The sequence below is a fragment of the Rattus norvegicus genome, chromosome 4 (assembly GCF_036323735.1).
Source record: "Rattus norvegicus strain BN/NHsdMcwi chromosome 4, GRCr8, whole genome shotgun sequence".
Taxonomy (NCBI): Eukaryota; Metazoa; Chordata; class Mammalia; order Rodentia; family Muridae; genus Rattus; species Rattus norvegicus.
The window spans coordinates 34,473,107-34,485,251 of record NC_086022.1 but is presented as its reverse complement, the minus strand read 5'-3'; the positions used below and the strand labels follow the sequence as shown (position 1 = coordinate 34,485,251).

The 12,145-nt window shown below is 43.2% G+C and overlaps 1 protein-coding gene across 1 annotated transcript in view; it reads right to left on the bottom strand.

Annotated features, from left to right (window-relative positions):
* Asb4 (ankyrin repeat and SOCS box-containing 4) overlaps positions 1-11,725 on the bottom strand; it is a 37,637-nt gene extending 25,912 nt beyond the window's left edge. Inside the window, exons 1-2 of the mRNA NM_001024318.1 lie at positions 11,527-11,725; positions 3,359-3,658 (exon numbers count right to left, since the gene is read on the bottom strand). Of these exons, the coding sequence (NP_001019489.1) occupies positions 3,359-3,658; positions 11,527-11,713 (487 nt within the window). The 5' untranslated portion in view covers positions 11,714-11,725. The remainder of the gene's footprint in view (positions 1-3,358; positions 3,659-11,526) is intronic.
* Positions 11,726-12,145: the final 420 nt, after the last annotated feature.

Below are 12,145 nucleotides of genomic sequence, written 5' to 3'. Positions count from 1 at the left end.
TAAAGCAGATATGTCTTAAGGTTTTAGAAATATATATTTAGGGTTGGGGATTTAGCTCAGTGGTAGAGTGCTTGCCTAGCAAGCGCAAGGCCCTGGGTTCGGTCCCCAGCTCCGAAAAGTAGAAAAGAAAAAAAAATAAATATATATTTAGATATACATAGTATACATATATACACACATACATATGGGTATGTATGTATAATATTAAAGTTTGGAAGTTCGGGCATACAGTTTACAAACTGTGTGATGGCTACGATGTTCTGAAGACCCACAGAAATCTACCAAGTCTCGTCCTAAACTCAAACTGAAGGTGTCTAGCTTGTCTTTTCTGTTGTCTCCAATTCTCTGAACGATAGCCTTGTTTGGAGGGGACAGCTATGGCTTGAACTGGGGGCTGGGGATAAATGAAAGCTCTGTGTCGAACGTCTCCCTGTCCAAAATGAATCTTTAAACCCAGAAATGGGATTCCTAAGTTGAAGTTGGCATGTGTAGCAGTCAAGATACCCCCTGAGTGTGCACTCCTTAAGGGTGTGTGAGATGAAGCCTCGCCCGCAGCGGAGGGAGGAGTCAGCCATCTGAGCTGAAGGAAGGATCCTTCTGCTTGGCTGTGCAGACACTGCTTAGGCAGCCATGCGCCAGTAGATGGCTCCACACGCACACTTATGTGGGAAGCACCAAGTGAATCTAGTGAATTATTCTAAAAAGAAGGGGGTGGGGGGACATAAAGGCGGGGATATATTAGAAGTAATTGGAGGGTAGAAGGGGAAAGTATGATGGTTGACTGTCATATTTTGTTGTATACATGTACGAAATTTTGAAGATTTAAAAATAAGAAAGGAGTGTGGGAGGACTGTCCTTGCTAACAGAACAACAGATCTGTCATTTTTATGATATAAAATCTAAAATTTAAACTATTTAAAATATGAACGAAATCTAAACTCAATCTAGCACGAAGGAAGTAAATATAAAATGTGGGTGTGTCCAGAACATAGGGCTGAGTGAGCTAGTAACATTGATCCACCCACCCCCTTCTGTGTGTGTGTGTGTGTGTGTGTGTGTGTGTGTGTGTGCTCCTCTGTCTCTCTGTCTCTCTGCCTCTCTGCCTCTCTCTCTTTCTCTAACCCTCACTGACCCTCCCTGTCTCTTTCCCTTCTCCCCTCAGTGTTCAGACATGTTGATGGGCCGCCTTCACACAGCTTCAGGGTGTCTTTAGGACTCCGTAGTCCTACTACCCTTCTTGAGTAAATTATTTCTGTACTCTTCCCTACTCTCATAGAAATGTCTGCCTTTCCTGCTCTCTCTCACTTTTAGCCAAGGACTTTGCCTCTGCATGGTTGAGGGGGAATTCCTCAGATTTGAATGGCCTCACATTATCATCACCAAATCTGCTCTGGTGTTGGAAATCATCTTATAGGGCACGTTTATTAAAAATGCAGATAGTTTCTTGTCATCCACAGATTTCATCCCGTCTCCACTTCAGAAACCTGGATCCTTGAAAGATTACTAAAGAAACTCTGTCGTGCTCATTGTCTGCAACTTCCCCTTGGCCTCCCTGCAGTCACCTTTAGCCCTGCAGCCTCCCCATCACAATCAGGCCATTCTTGCACATTTCTCCAGGCAAACATCTTTCAACAGTTCTTAGCACATTCTCTTCAAAACACCCATTTACACCCTCCCCAGCCTAATCTGGCTTCCACACTGTGTCATCCAACTGGTTTTTGTTTAGTTTTGTTGTTTTGTTTCGTTGGTATTAACCTTTCACCGGATTTAAGAAGTATCTCATTTAATCTTGATACCTTTCCCTGAGTCCCTGCCTCTTGAACACACCTCTTAGTCCTGAGATTACCAAAAGCAGGCTCACGACCCCAGCTTCTCCATTGTCCCATCCCAGTCTCCTTACACTGTGGTCACCTAAGCGTTAGCATTCATCATGACTTTGTCTAAATTCCTTCTTTTGTGTGTGTTTTTACTTCTTTTGTTTTATAGACAATTCATTGACGATTTTATAGCGAGAACTGGTCGGAAACCTGTCATCCTTGTGTATCAGTCTCCCAAGTGTTAGAACTCTTAAATTCCAGGACTACATTGGTTAGATAGCGAGACTTTGACTTAAAGAAAGAGAGAGAGAGAGAGAGAGAGAGAGAGAGAGAGAGAGAGAGAGAGAGAGAGAGATATTAAGAAAAAAAGCAGGGAAGAGAGAATTAAAATAGGGAAATAGAGAGAAATATAAGATGATTACATGCAAACTATGGATTTAATAAAGGCAAACTCCTCTTCTTGTATCCAGAACAATCAAACAGCCAGCAGCTCATTCATGAAAAAGGAGCAAAAACCATAACGGATATTTTTCCATGTGAAAATTTATCTGTCAGAGATTACGACAGTCACAGCATCCAGAAGAGACGCCAGCCTGAAGCCACAGTGAGACACTGCTACACACCTATGAGAGAGCTAAATGTTTTTTGCCCTTAAAGTAAAATACCTGTACTTTAAGATAAAGTAAAAATGTTTTACGTCATCAGTTTCGGCAAGGATAGCAAACAACTGGAGTTTGCACACATCGCTGGTGGAACTTAGAAAGTAGTGACAAGCCACTTTGGGAAGCAGGGTGTCAGTCTCTTATAAATCTACCACCCATCTTATCTTCCCACCTCTAGGTATTTATTGCAAGGAAATAAAAGTGTGTCTACCTACAGGAATCTACACGCAAGTACTTACATTCATGGTTCTCCAAAGTTGACAAGTTCTTGTCTGAGACGTGTAAATTGCACGGCACGTCTGCATGAAATTCTATTTGGCAACTAAAACAACTAAGTGACCCAGAAAAGTCTTCAACATTTTGTAAGAGTTCACTCTTAACATAGATGATATTTACTCCTTCTTAACAATTCCCCACTTTTATAACTAAAATTTATTTTGTTACTCTTTTGTTCATATCCCCCTCTACTGAAATATGTACATGTATACATATATTCATGTGCACATCTATAAACACATGTAAGTTGAGAGTGGGAGCTGTTTTCTCTTTGCTACTACTTTACCTGATGCATAATAATAGCTAAACAAACATGTTAAGTAACTGTGAAAATTAATACATTTCTTACACTTAAATAATAAGGAGCCAATACGACCTCGGTAAGAAACACACACACACACACACACACACACACACACACTATAAAACTAAAAAAAAAAAAAAGGAAATATTCTTGTATATGTGGATTTCCGTCCTGAATCAGTTTAAAGGTACTGGAATGCCTATCACACCGCCTGAGGCGAGGCGGGATGATGAAGTCCCCAAATCAACAAACAAACCATGTGTATATGAACCCAACATCAGTCACCCAGCAAGTCTTACCTCTCGACACCAACTGCTTGGCACAGACGATGGAGCTGGGTGTGGTACAGAAGTGCAAAGCAGTGTGGCCGCTGAGGGAGTAGCAGTTGAGCTTTGCGCCACGGTCACAGAGAATCTTCACGCATTCGAGGTTAGCTATCTCACAAGCCACGTGCAGAGGGGTCTTCCCGTTGGGCCGACAGTTGATGGTCGCATTGTGGTCCAGCAGTACCATCAGGCACTCCACGTGACCGAGCAAAACTGAGAGGTGCAGGCCTGTTGCCCAGGAAGACTTCAGCTTATAACTGGGCAGCCAATAGCCTGAAGAAGGAAAGGAAGAGGAACTTACTGTTCGGCCCCGTGCACCTCCCTGTTTTGTGAGGATTTTGATAGATCAGGAGTTTGCCACTGGCAGCCGACGACGAGTCTCCCAGAGCCTTTTTCTGAGGACTGACCCGGGTCAGGCTTTTTGCAACTCTTATAGTCTCCACTGCTCCTATATTCCTGTTCCTTTAGAATTTTGCCCATTGACTAGGCACAAATTAGTAAAGAGAATGGTTTGTAGAATTAAGATCTTAGACGAATCATTCTCACTACTTGAAATGCTTTGCCTTCCTCCTTCTAATCCAGCTCTTTGAAACACAGTCTCTCTGTGTAGCCCAGATGGGCCTTGAACTCCCAAGCAATCCTCCCCCCTCACTTTGTCTGGTAGTGGGACAACAGGCATGTTCCACTGCACCCAGATCACCCGAACTTTCTGTACCCCATGCTCCTCTACAGGAAACTTGCAATGACAGTTTCACTATCCGCGTAGAATGGAGCCCGTTCTGAACCTAAATCCAAAGTGCACTTTGCTTTTGGTTAGTGGCAAAGACGCAGTGTGAGCTCTGTCATACTCACTCCCATGACACTTTGGTGCTGCAACTTACTGAAAACTTGTGCCTGCAACTGCGTAGGGAGGGAAAAATGGCCCCGGAAGAAAGAGCAAAGAGCTAATTAAGAAGACATCATTTTTGTTGTAAAATCAAAGAAACAGAGGATGCTGGCTCTGGAGGGCAGATCATCCCGCCCAAGCCTCTGATTTTTCCAGATGAGAAGAGTGTCACTTCCTCAGCCTGCTGGAGCCACAGATCCCTTGCTTCTCTCCAACCTCACGGACTACCGTCACGCAGGGGTTCCATCTGTGCTCGTCTTTATGGCGATGGTATGGGTTTAGTTCCAAGACTATGATACAGATTACCAAGAAGGGAAGATTCTCCTGAGTGCATCTGTAACGGTGCCACGTTGCTGGCACAGAAATTGTGTTTATTTACAGTGTCTCCCCCTCCTAAATTCCCAGCAGCAGCCAAAGAGGTTTCCTTTAACGTTTTACTACATGGACCAATCGGTCCGTCGTCCTTGGCTTTCAAAACTCTGTCTCATCTGTGTTTCCTCTAATCATAGCTGGTAACAGGGAACCTGGCTCACAGACCACAGGACCTTGGAATGTCACCAAGCCTAAAATGGAACTCTTTCTAAAGCCCCACCTCTTTTCCAGAGTGTTTGGGAGAGAAGAGCACAAGTCAGCTGCTGCCCCTAGAGGGCTGACTGCAGACTCCACATATGCTGATGTCTGCTTTTAAGCTGCACTTCAGAACTTTGGTGGTAAAGTTGGGGGTGGGGGTGGGAGGGTCTGGATAACCCAGCCCGCAGCAAAACAGAAAGCTAACTGCACTGAGCACGGAAAAGATCACTGTTGGGCAAAGAGGCCATCCTTAAAAATGGGGCTGAAGCTCAGGTTCTCTAGTAAATATGGAAATAGGTACACTGAGCTTCACAGAGCACAAGATCTGGGGTCACGTGAACCTCTGAAACCAAGGATGAGGTATGTCAATTCATGTGCTATTGCTAAAGCCAGTACATGAAAAGATCTGAATTTTCTCACGCACATGTGCCTGCACACGCGCGCGTGCACACACACACACATACACACTCTCTCTCTCTCTCACACACACACACACACACACATACACACTCTCTCTCTCTCACACACACACACACATACACACTCTCTCTCACACACACACACACACGCACACTCTCTCTCTCACACACACACACACACACACATACACACACTCTCTCTCTCTCACACACACACACACACACACATACACACTCTCTCTCTCTCTCTCACACACACACACACACTCTCTCTCTCACACACACACTCTCTCTCTCTCTCACACACACACACACACACATACACACTCTCTCTCTCTCACACACACACACACACACACACACACACACACACACGCACACGCGCAGAGTCACCACCAACAGTTACAAGCATTCCAGGAGCATGTGACTTGCTCTTAATAATTACCTTTGAAAGGTATAGCTCTGTGCACTGCTGCACAGGCTGCCATGGAACTGTGTGCTCAGGTTACACAGAGGGACAGAGCAGGCTGGAAAGGAAGAGGAAGACAAAACCCCTGGGGAGGTGGGGCAGTGCTGCCTCCTCCTGGGAAAAGCTTGGCTTCAGCAATGGCTTTAATAGAAGAGAGGCTGAGGCAGGAACAAGGCTATTCCCTACGCACAAACCCCATTCTGAACACCACCCGAGCCCCCCCAGCTCCAGCCAGGAACAAAGCAAACTATAGCATTCATGGTATTCATGGTCATTGCTTCCCCTCTTCACAGCACGATACATAATCTGCTCATGCTGTTCACCTAGAGTGTACTCCATTATATCTGTATGCAGGCAAGAGCCTCCCTGTGGCTCTTCATGTGAGTCAAACCAAACTTGTGGGGCACAATCATGTTCATCTAAACCCTAGTGCCAGAGTCCAGACTCTGTACGATTGTGGTTTGACACTTGCATTGGCTCTAACTTATCCAGAGGTGCCACGGCCGAGTTATGCATATGCATGGCTGTGTCTCTGTGACATGCTGATTCTGCCAAATGAAGACTAGGTAAGGAAAGGGTGATAGTTTTTTTTTAGTCACCTTGGAGCTTTCTTTCAGCCCTAAAATGGAATAAAGCTATATTGTTTGCAGGAAATAGATGTAACTGGAAATGATCATCGTAAGCCAGTCACAGAAAGGTAATATGTCTCTCTGTCTTTTACAATCCATAGATGCCACATAGTATATATGTGTGTGTGTGTGTGTGTGTGTGTGTGTGTGTGTGTGTGTGCATGTGTGCAAGTGTGTGTGTGTGTGTGTGTGTGTGTGTGTGCATGCGCGCGAAGTAGAAATGAGATTCTCAAAGGAACAAGAGAGATTAATGGGAAGAGAAGAGAGATGAGAGAAGTCAGGGAGACTGGGGTAAAGAGGGAGGAGATTATGCTTTAGTGTACCCTATATACCTGTAAAAAAAGAAAAACTTGAAAAGTAACAGCAAAACATCTTTTAACTCCCAAACTCTAATCTCCCCCGAATCTGTCAGAAGTTACTTCTGAACTGCAGTTCACCACGCACAGCTAAAAGTTTAAAGAAATTTTACAAGTTTTAGCCTTACAAAAACTATGCAGAGCTACGTGTACACCTCTCTGTGTACATTTGTGGGCATTTCATATAAAACTGAGGCTGAAGTCATAAGCCTACAAAGTTAGGCAGAAAGCCCTGTCTCTCAAGGAACGTGGTGAGGAAGGGAGGGTTGCAGCCTGTTTTTTGAAAGGAAGCATTGGTTCTGCTCCAGCACTTGGAAAGGATACACATCTCCAGTTAAACTAAAGCTAAACCCAGGCTCCCCAGCAGTTATCACAGCTAAGGTTCTCAAAGGAAAACCAGCCCCACACCCGGAGAAGCCTCTGGCTGCTGCCAAAGTTTGCACACTCTGCTCTGGCGGGATTAGCAGACAGTTGCTGGGACCATGTCCCTGTGTTTACACAGCCCTGAAAGATTATAGACCCAAGCACAATTCTAGGCTACTATTCTAATGGCTAACATTCTGAGGATAATTCTCAAAGGCTCCCTAGAGAAGGATGGGACAGGGACGCAAGCTTGAAATACAAAGTTTTAAAAAGAGAAACTTTTTCAGCAACCAGAAAAGGGGAAGTCTCCACCCCTATCCCCAGTCAGTAATAATAGTAGCAGTAGTAGTAGCAGCAGCAGCAGCAGAAAGGAAGGAGGAGGAGGAGGAGGAGGAAGAGGAGGAGGAGGAGGAGGAGGAGGAGGAGGAAGAGGAGGAGAAGGAGGAGGAAGAGGAGGAGAAGGAGGAGGAAGAGGAGGAGAAGGAGAAGGAGAAGGGGATCATTTGTTAAGAATAAAAAGCGTTCATGATGTTTGGGTATCAGCTGCTCCTTAGGAAGGTAGAGTATCTGCCAGAAAGTCTTCAAGTGAAATCATTCATTGGTTATTTTAATTAAAAATATGATTACCATGCAAGGGTCCAAAAGAGACTGTGGGCCGTAAACGAAGTCCTTAAAGTGCATTACACTGATTAATAAAGGGTGTTCATTAGCCTTGGTGACTAGGGAATTTCACACCAAAGATAGATCTGATACTCTGCTTGTCTTATTAGGGGGCCAAAGTTCATAGATCTACAGAGGAACAAAGAATATGGCTGGAAAAAGCATCAAAAATTAGCTTTGAAGACATCCACCCATGGTCCCAGTACATAGGCTACCAGTACATAGGGAACCAGTGGGAACCAGTATGATAGAAAGCCTTGGAGATTTCTCCTCCCTTTGATGTTACCCTAAATATTTTCTACTTGTCTCAGAATAAACTATGTCACAACCTCCCTTTAACCATTTAACTGTTAGTTGCATCAGGCAATTAAAAACGCACTTGGGTATTCATGATTTCCTTATGTCGCTGTGGTTTTTAAGCAGTTGTCTGGCCTGCCAAAACAGCTAAGTTGGTGTTGGCTACCAAGCTTGAGTACTTGAGTTTGAACCCTGTGACACACGGTAAAAGGAGAGAACCAACTCACACAGAATGTCTTCCGAGCCATCACATGTTGTGACTCACTAGCGTCAAATAAAAACGAAGTGATTGTCCGGTCAATGGTTAGTTTGCTTATATGTCTGTGCATTTAAAAAACCCCCCGTCTCTGCCTGTCATTCCCTGGGAGTTATTGCAAATACAGACCAGCATGCTTTGCTTGTTAGCTTTCCAAAGTGAGAATAGTGGCCTTTTAAAATTAGCAAACCTGGATTTTTATCCGAAGATTTCACGATAAAGCTTAAAATAATGGGGAGTGGAGAGAGTGAGAGCCAGCTTTAAGAATTAATGCTAAGTGCTGGTAAATCCCTGGCACATACTGAGAATTACTATAGTCTGTTGTAATGGTTGCCTTTGCTGGTGGGAGTTTCTTCAGGAGAAGGATCCAGAACAAAAAGGAGGAAAAAGCCATCTAACCCAATATCTGTGCTCTATACTCCTTACAAAATGCACAGGAGTTCAGTGGAGGTTGGGAGGTCATCTTTTAATTATTAGTGCACTTATGCGTTTTTAGATTAGAGTCTGGAGAGATTTACTTTCTATGTTGATTTCTTTGCCAGTTGAGTTCCGTGTTCCCTTTCTAATACTCACACGGGGATCTTGACATTAGCAGGGACAGGGTGTAGTCAGTAACAAATTCAACTGCATTTTGAAATCCTGTGGAAAGGATGTAGGGTGTTTTAAAAGGAACTCGGATTGGTTACGGGTGGATTTCAGACCAGCTAACCCTCTGAGGATAATCAACTGTTGAATCCAGACTCCTATTATCAGGTACCAAGAAAGTTTCAAGGTGACCATTAACTGTTGCCGGCGGCGTTATACTTTGTTTCATTTAGGACATGCAAACCAAGCAGACGACACCCACTCTTTGAGATTAGACAGCTACGTACCCTTTCTGAGAGTGGATGTGAATGATGAAGCTTCTTTGCTTCTTTTATAAAAATGAGTCAAACTGTTTTGTGAACTTTCCCCATTCAGTTTTAGGAGTACAGCCTTTCTGTGTACTTAAAAAAAAAAAAAAAAGCCAAAGAGTAACATGTAGCCTTTCAACAAATCCCAAAAGTCTACTTTTACTTAATAAAATAATAATAATAACAATAACAATAATAATGATGTCTCAGAAAGAGTAATCCAGCCACATATACTTCAAGGCCACACAGGGGCTGTTCCCATCCCTTAGACAAACTCCAGAAAGGGCTGACTGACTAATTAGCTACCCAGTGGTAGAGCGCTCAGTCCCACACTGCTCTGAGAATTTCTTTGTGAGGTAAGATATTGATATCACCACTTAGATCTACTTTACTGGGCCAGAGGTGAGGGTTCTATTCCCCGCTTCCATTCCTACCCTCAACGGTGAAAAAGCTGATATTGTGCCTAGAGACACCTAGGAAAGAGTTTCAATTAACTTTGGTGAGAGTGGAATTTCTACCCCGGGCTCAGGACCACAGAATCACAGTAAACGGAGAGAAAAGTTATTTCTATGCGTACCGTGTACACACGCGCACAGTGATTCACTGGAAGATGGAAACCCAACCCTGGTGTTTCCACATGGACACCTACAAAAGACTGGGATTCTCTTGCTTTTGGAGACAGTTTAAATTTCTGCCCTAACAGAAAGCCACACCTCGTAGCCTGAATGCTAGTAAAACAATCATCGGCATAAAAGAAAAGTCACTTCTGCGTGCATCATAGGAATTAGCTTATTTTGATAAGAAGAATTTAAAACACAGTTTCTTCTCATTTGGGGTTTATGATACCCAAGAGATAACAGAAAACAGTGCCTGCTCACCAGTAGCCCACACCTCTAAGTTCTGTGTCTCAGAACTTCTGAGCCCTTGTACCCTGCGGGGTGTGCCTATGAAATAAGAAAAGATAGTATTTGCTACTCAATATCAAGCAGATTAGCTACTGGCTTGAATCGGAGTCCAGTCGTATATGGCACACAAACAGACGTTTCTTTTAAATATATTTAGCATCCAGATCGAATCACGAAATAAAGTTATAAGGTGCAAGCCACCTAATTATACAGCATGTAATTTTTCTTTCAACAGAATCTCTTCAACTTTGTAGAGGGGGAAAAAAAGCCTTCTTCACTTTTCAGACACAACAGCAATAACAATTTCTCATAAAACACAAATCAAAGGTGTAGTAAGTGACCCCGGCTAATCTACACTTATTCCGAAATGACAGAGAGTTAGGCAGAAATAACTCCTATTAGCATCTGTGTCTGGAAATTGGCGATGCTAGTGATTTTGTATGACTAGAAAACAGATTTATATTTGAACATTAACAGCTCTCCCCCCTCCCCATCCCCAAGACTTTCCCACATATTTTATTTAGGCAGCAGTGGGGGTAAACAGAGTCTTTCTTTACAGAATGCTCACCAAAGGGTCTAACTGTTTTAACTTTTCCCATTAGCTAGCTGACTTGAAAAATCAGAACTAGCGTGTTAACCTAGTACTGATTTCTTAAATAGGAGTTCCAGGGGTGAGAAAACTTAAAGAATTTTGTTACGATTTTTGTTTTCTCTCTCTCTCTCTCTCTCTCTCTCTCTCTCTCTCTCTCTCTCTCTCTCTCTCTTTTTTTTTTTTGGACAAAGCAGAGATTCTGAATTTTAATTTTTTAAATTTTTTTTATTTGCTCTATTATCGTAGCTGAGCGGAAAAGAAAAATAAAAGTTAACTTTGTGGTATTTAGGGTTCAGCTTTTGTTCCTGCACTGAAGCCCATTAAACTGACACAGACCATGAAAGTGCCTGTGGTACATCTTTCTCCATTCATTAACTCTAAATGGAGAAGAAAGTTCCCTTTTTCATCCGCACGGACATAGAGATGATATATCCGTAAGTGGCTGTTAAGAGAGAATCAGCAGCCTGACCCCAACAGCCACACGGAGATCGCAGCAGTCTTTAAGCGGAGCCGAGAGAGGCTTTCTTTATTCTATACCATCACAGTCACAAGGGAAGTCCCACACACACCGTGCATGACAAATACAACTACCCAGGATCCCAAATTCCAGGCGCAAGAATAGAAAAGAGCAATAAATAGAAAGACGCAGGCAAAAATCCCTGTGCATCTATGAAAAACAGCCCAAATGCATTCTGATTCTAAAAGGAACGGAAGATTTTAAAAATAAGAAATAATGTCCAAACACTTAAACAATAAGAGCGACTGCTTTAAAGACAAAAGCTGACCTATTGACCTAAAAATCCATTTTATATCAATTTCCCAGTTACACCTCTACCATTCTTTTACCTTGTTTGTATGATGCCAAAATCATGTTCTCATCTTCCACTTCAAACACTGTGTCCACATCTATTTGCCTTTCGATTAAAATAGCCTTCAGCTTTTCGAAGTCATTTGTTTTTAGAGCCTCCAGGAACTCTTTCTTAACTAACTTGGCAGCCCCAGCTCTGCTCATAGAGGCAGTGATGCCGTCCATCCTCCGAGCCCTGTGGAAGCGGAGCAGTGATTTATCAGGAGAGCAGCACCCAGCACACAGGCAAGGCTAGAGAGTCCACAAACTGCCGGCTAATTTTATCCCAAAGTTATGCTGACCCGTTCTATTTATATAGGGATCATTTCAAACTTCAAAATATCCTCCCAGGCTCTCACTGAGTTCTCAGGTCCTTTAAACTGCAGATACGTAAGCAGGTCCCTTCCGCTGTGCGTGGTGTCGATAAGAAGGAAGGCTCCTGTGACACATTTCCCAGCATGAAATGTCACAATTATTTCTTACAAGACCAAAGTGAAAGTGTAAGATTTTAAAAGCTCTTAATTCTCTTTATGTTTTCTCCTCAACGAAAACATCTGGCGCCTGGCTGGAGATCCAGTATCTCAGCCTGACTAACTAATAACCCAGAATGAGAATTTG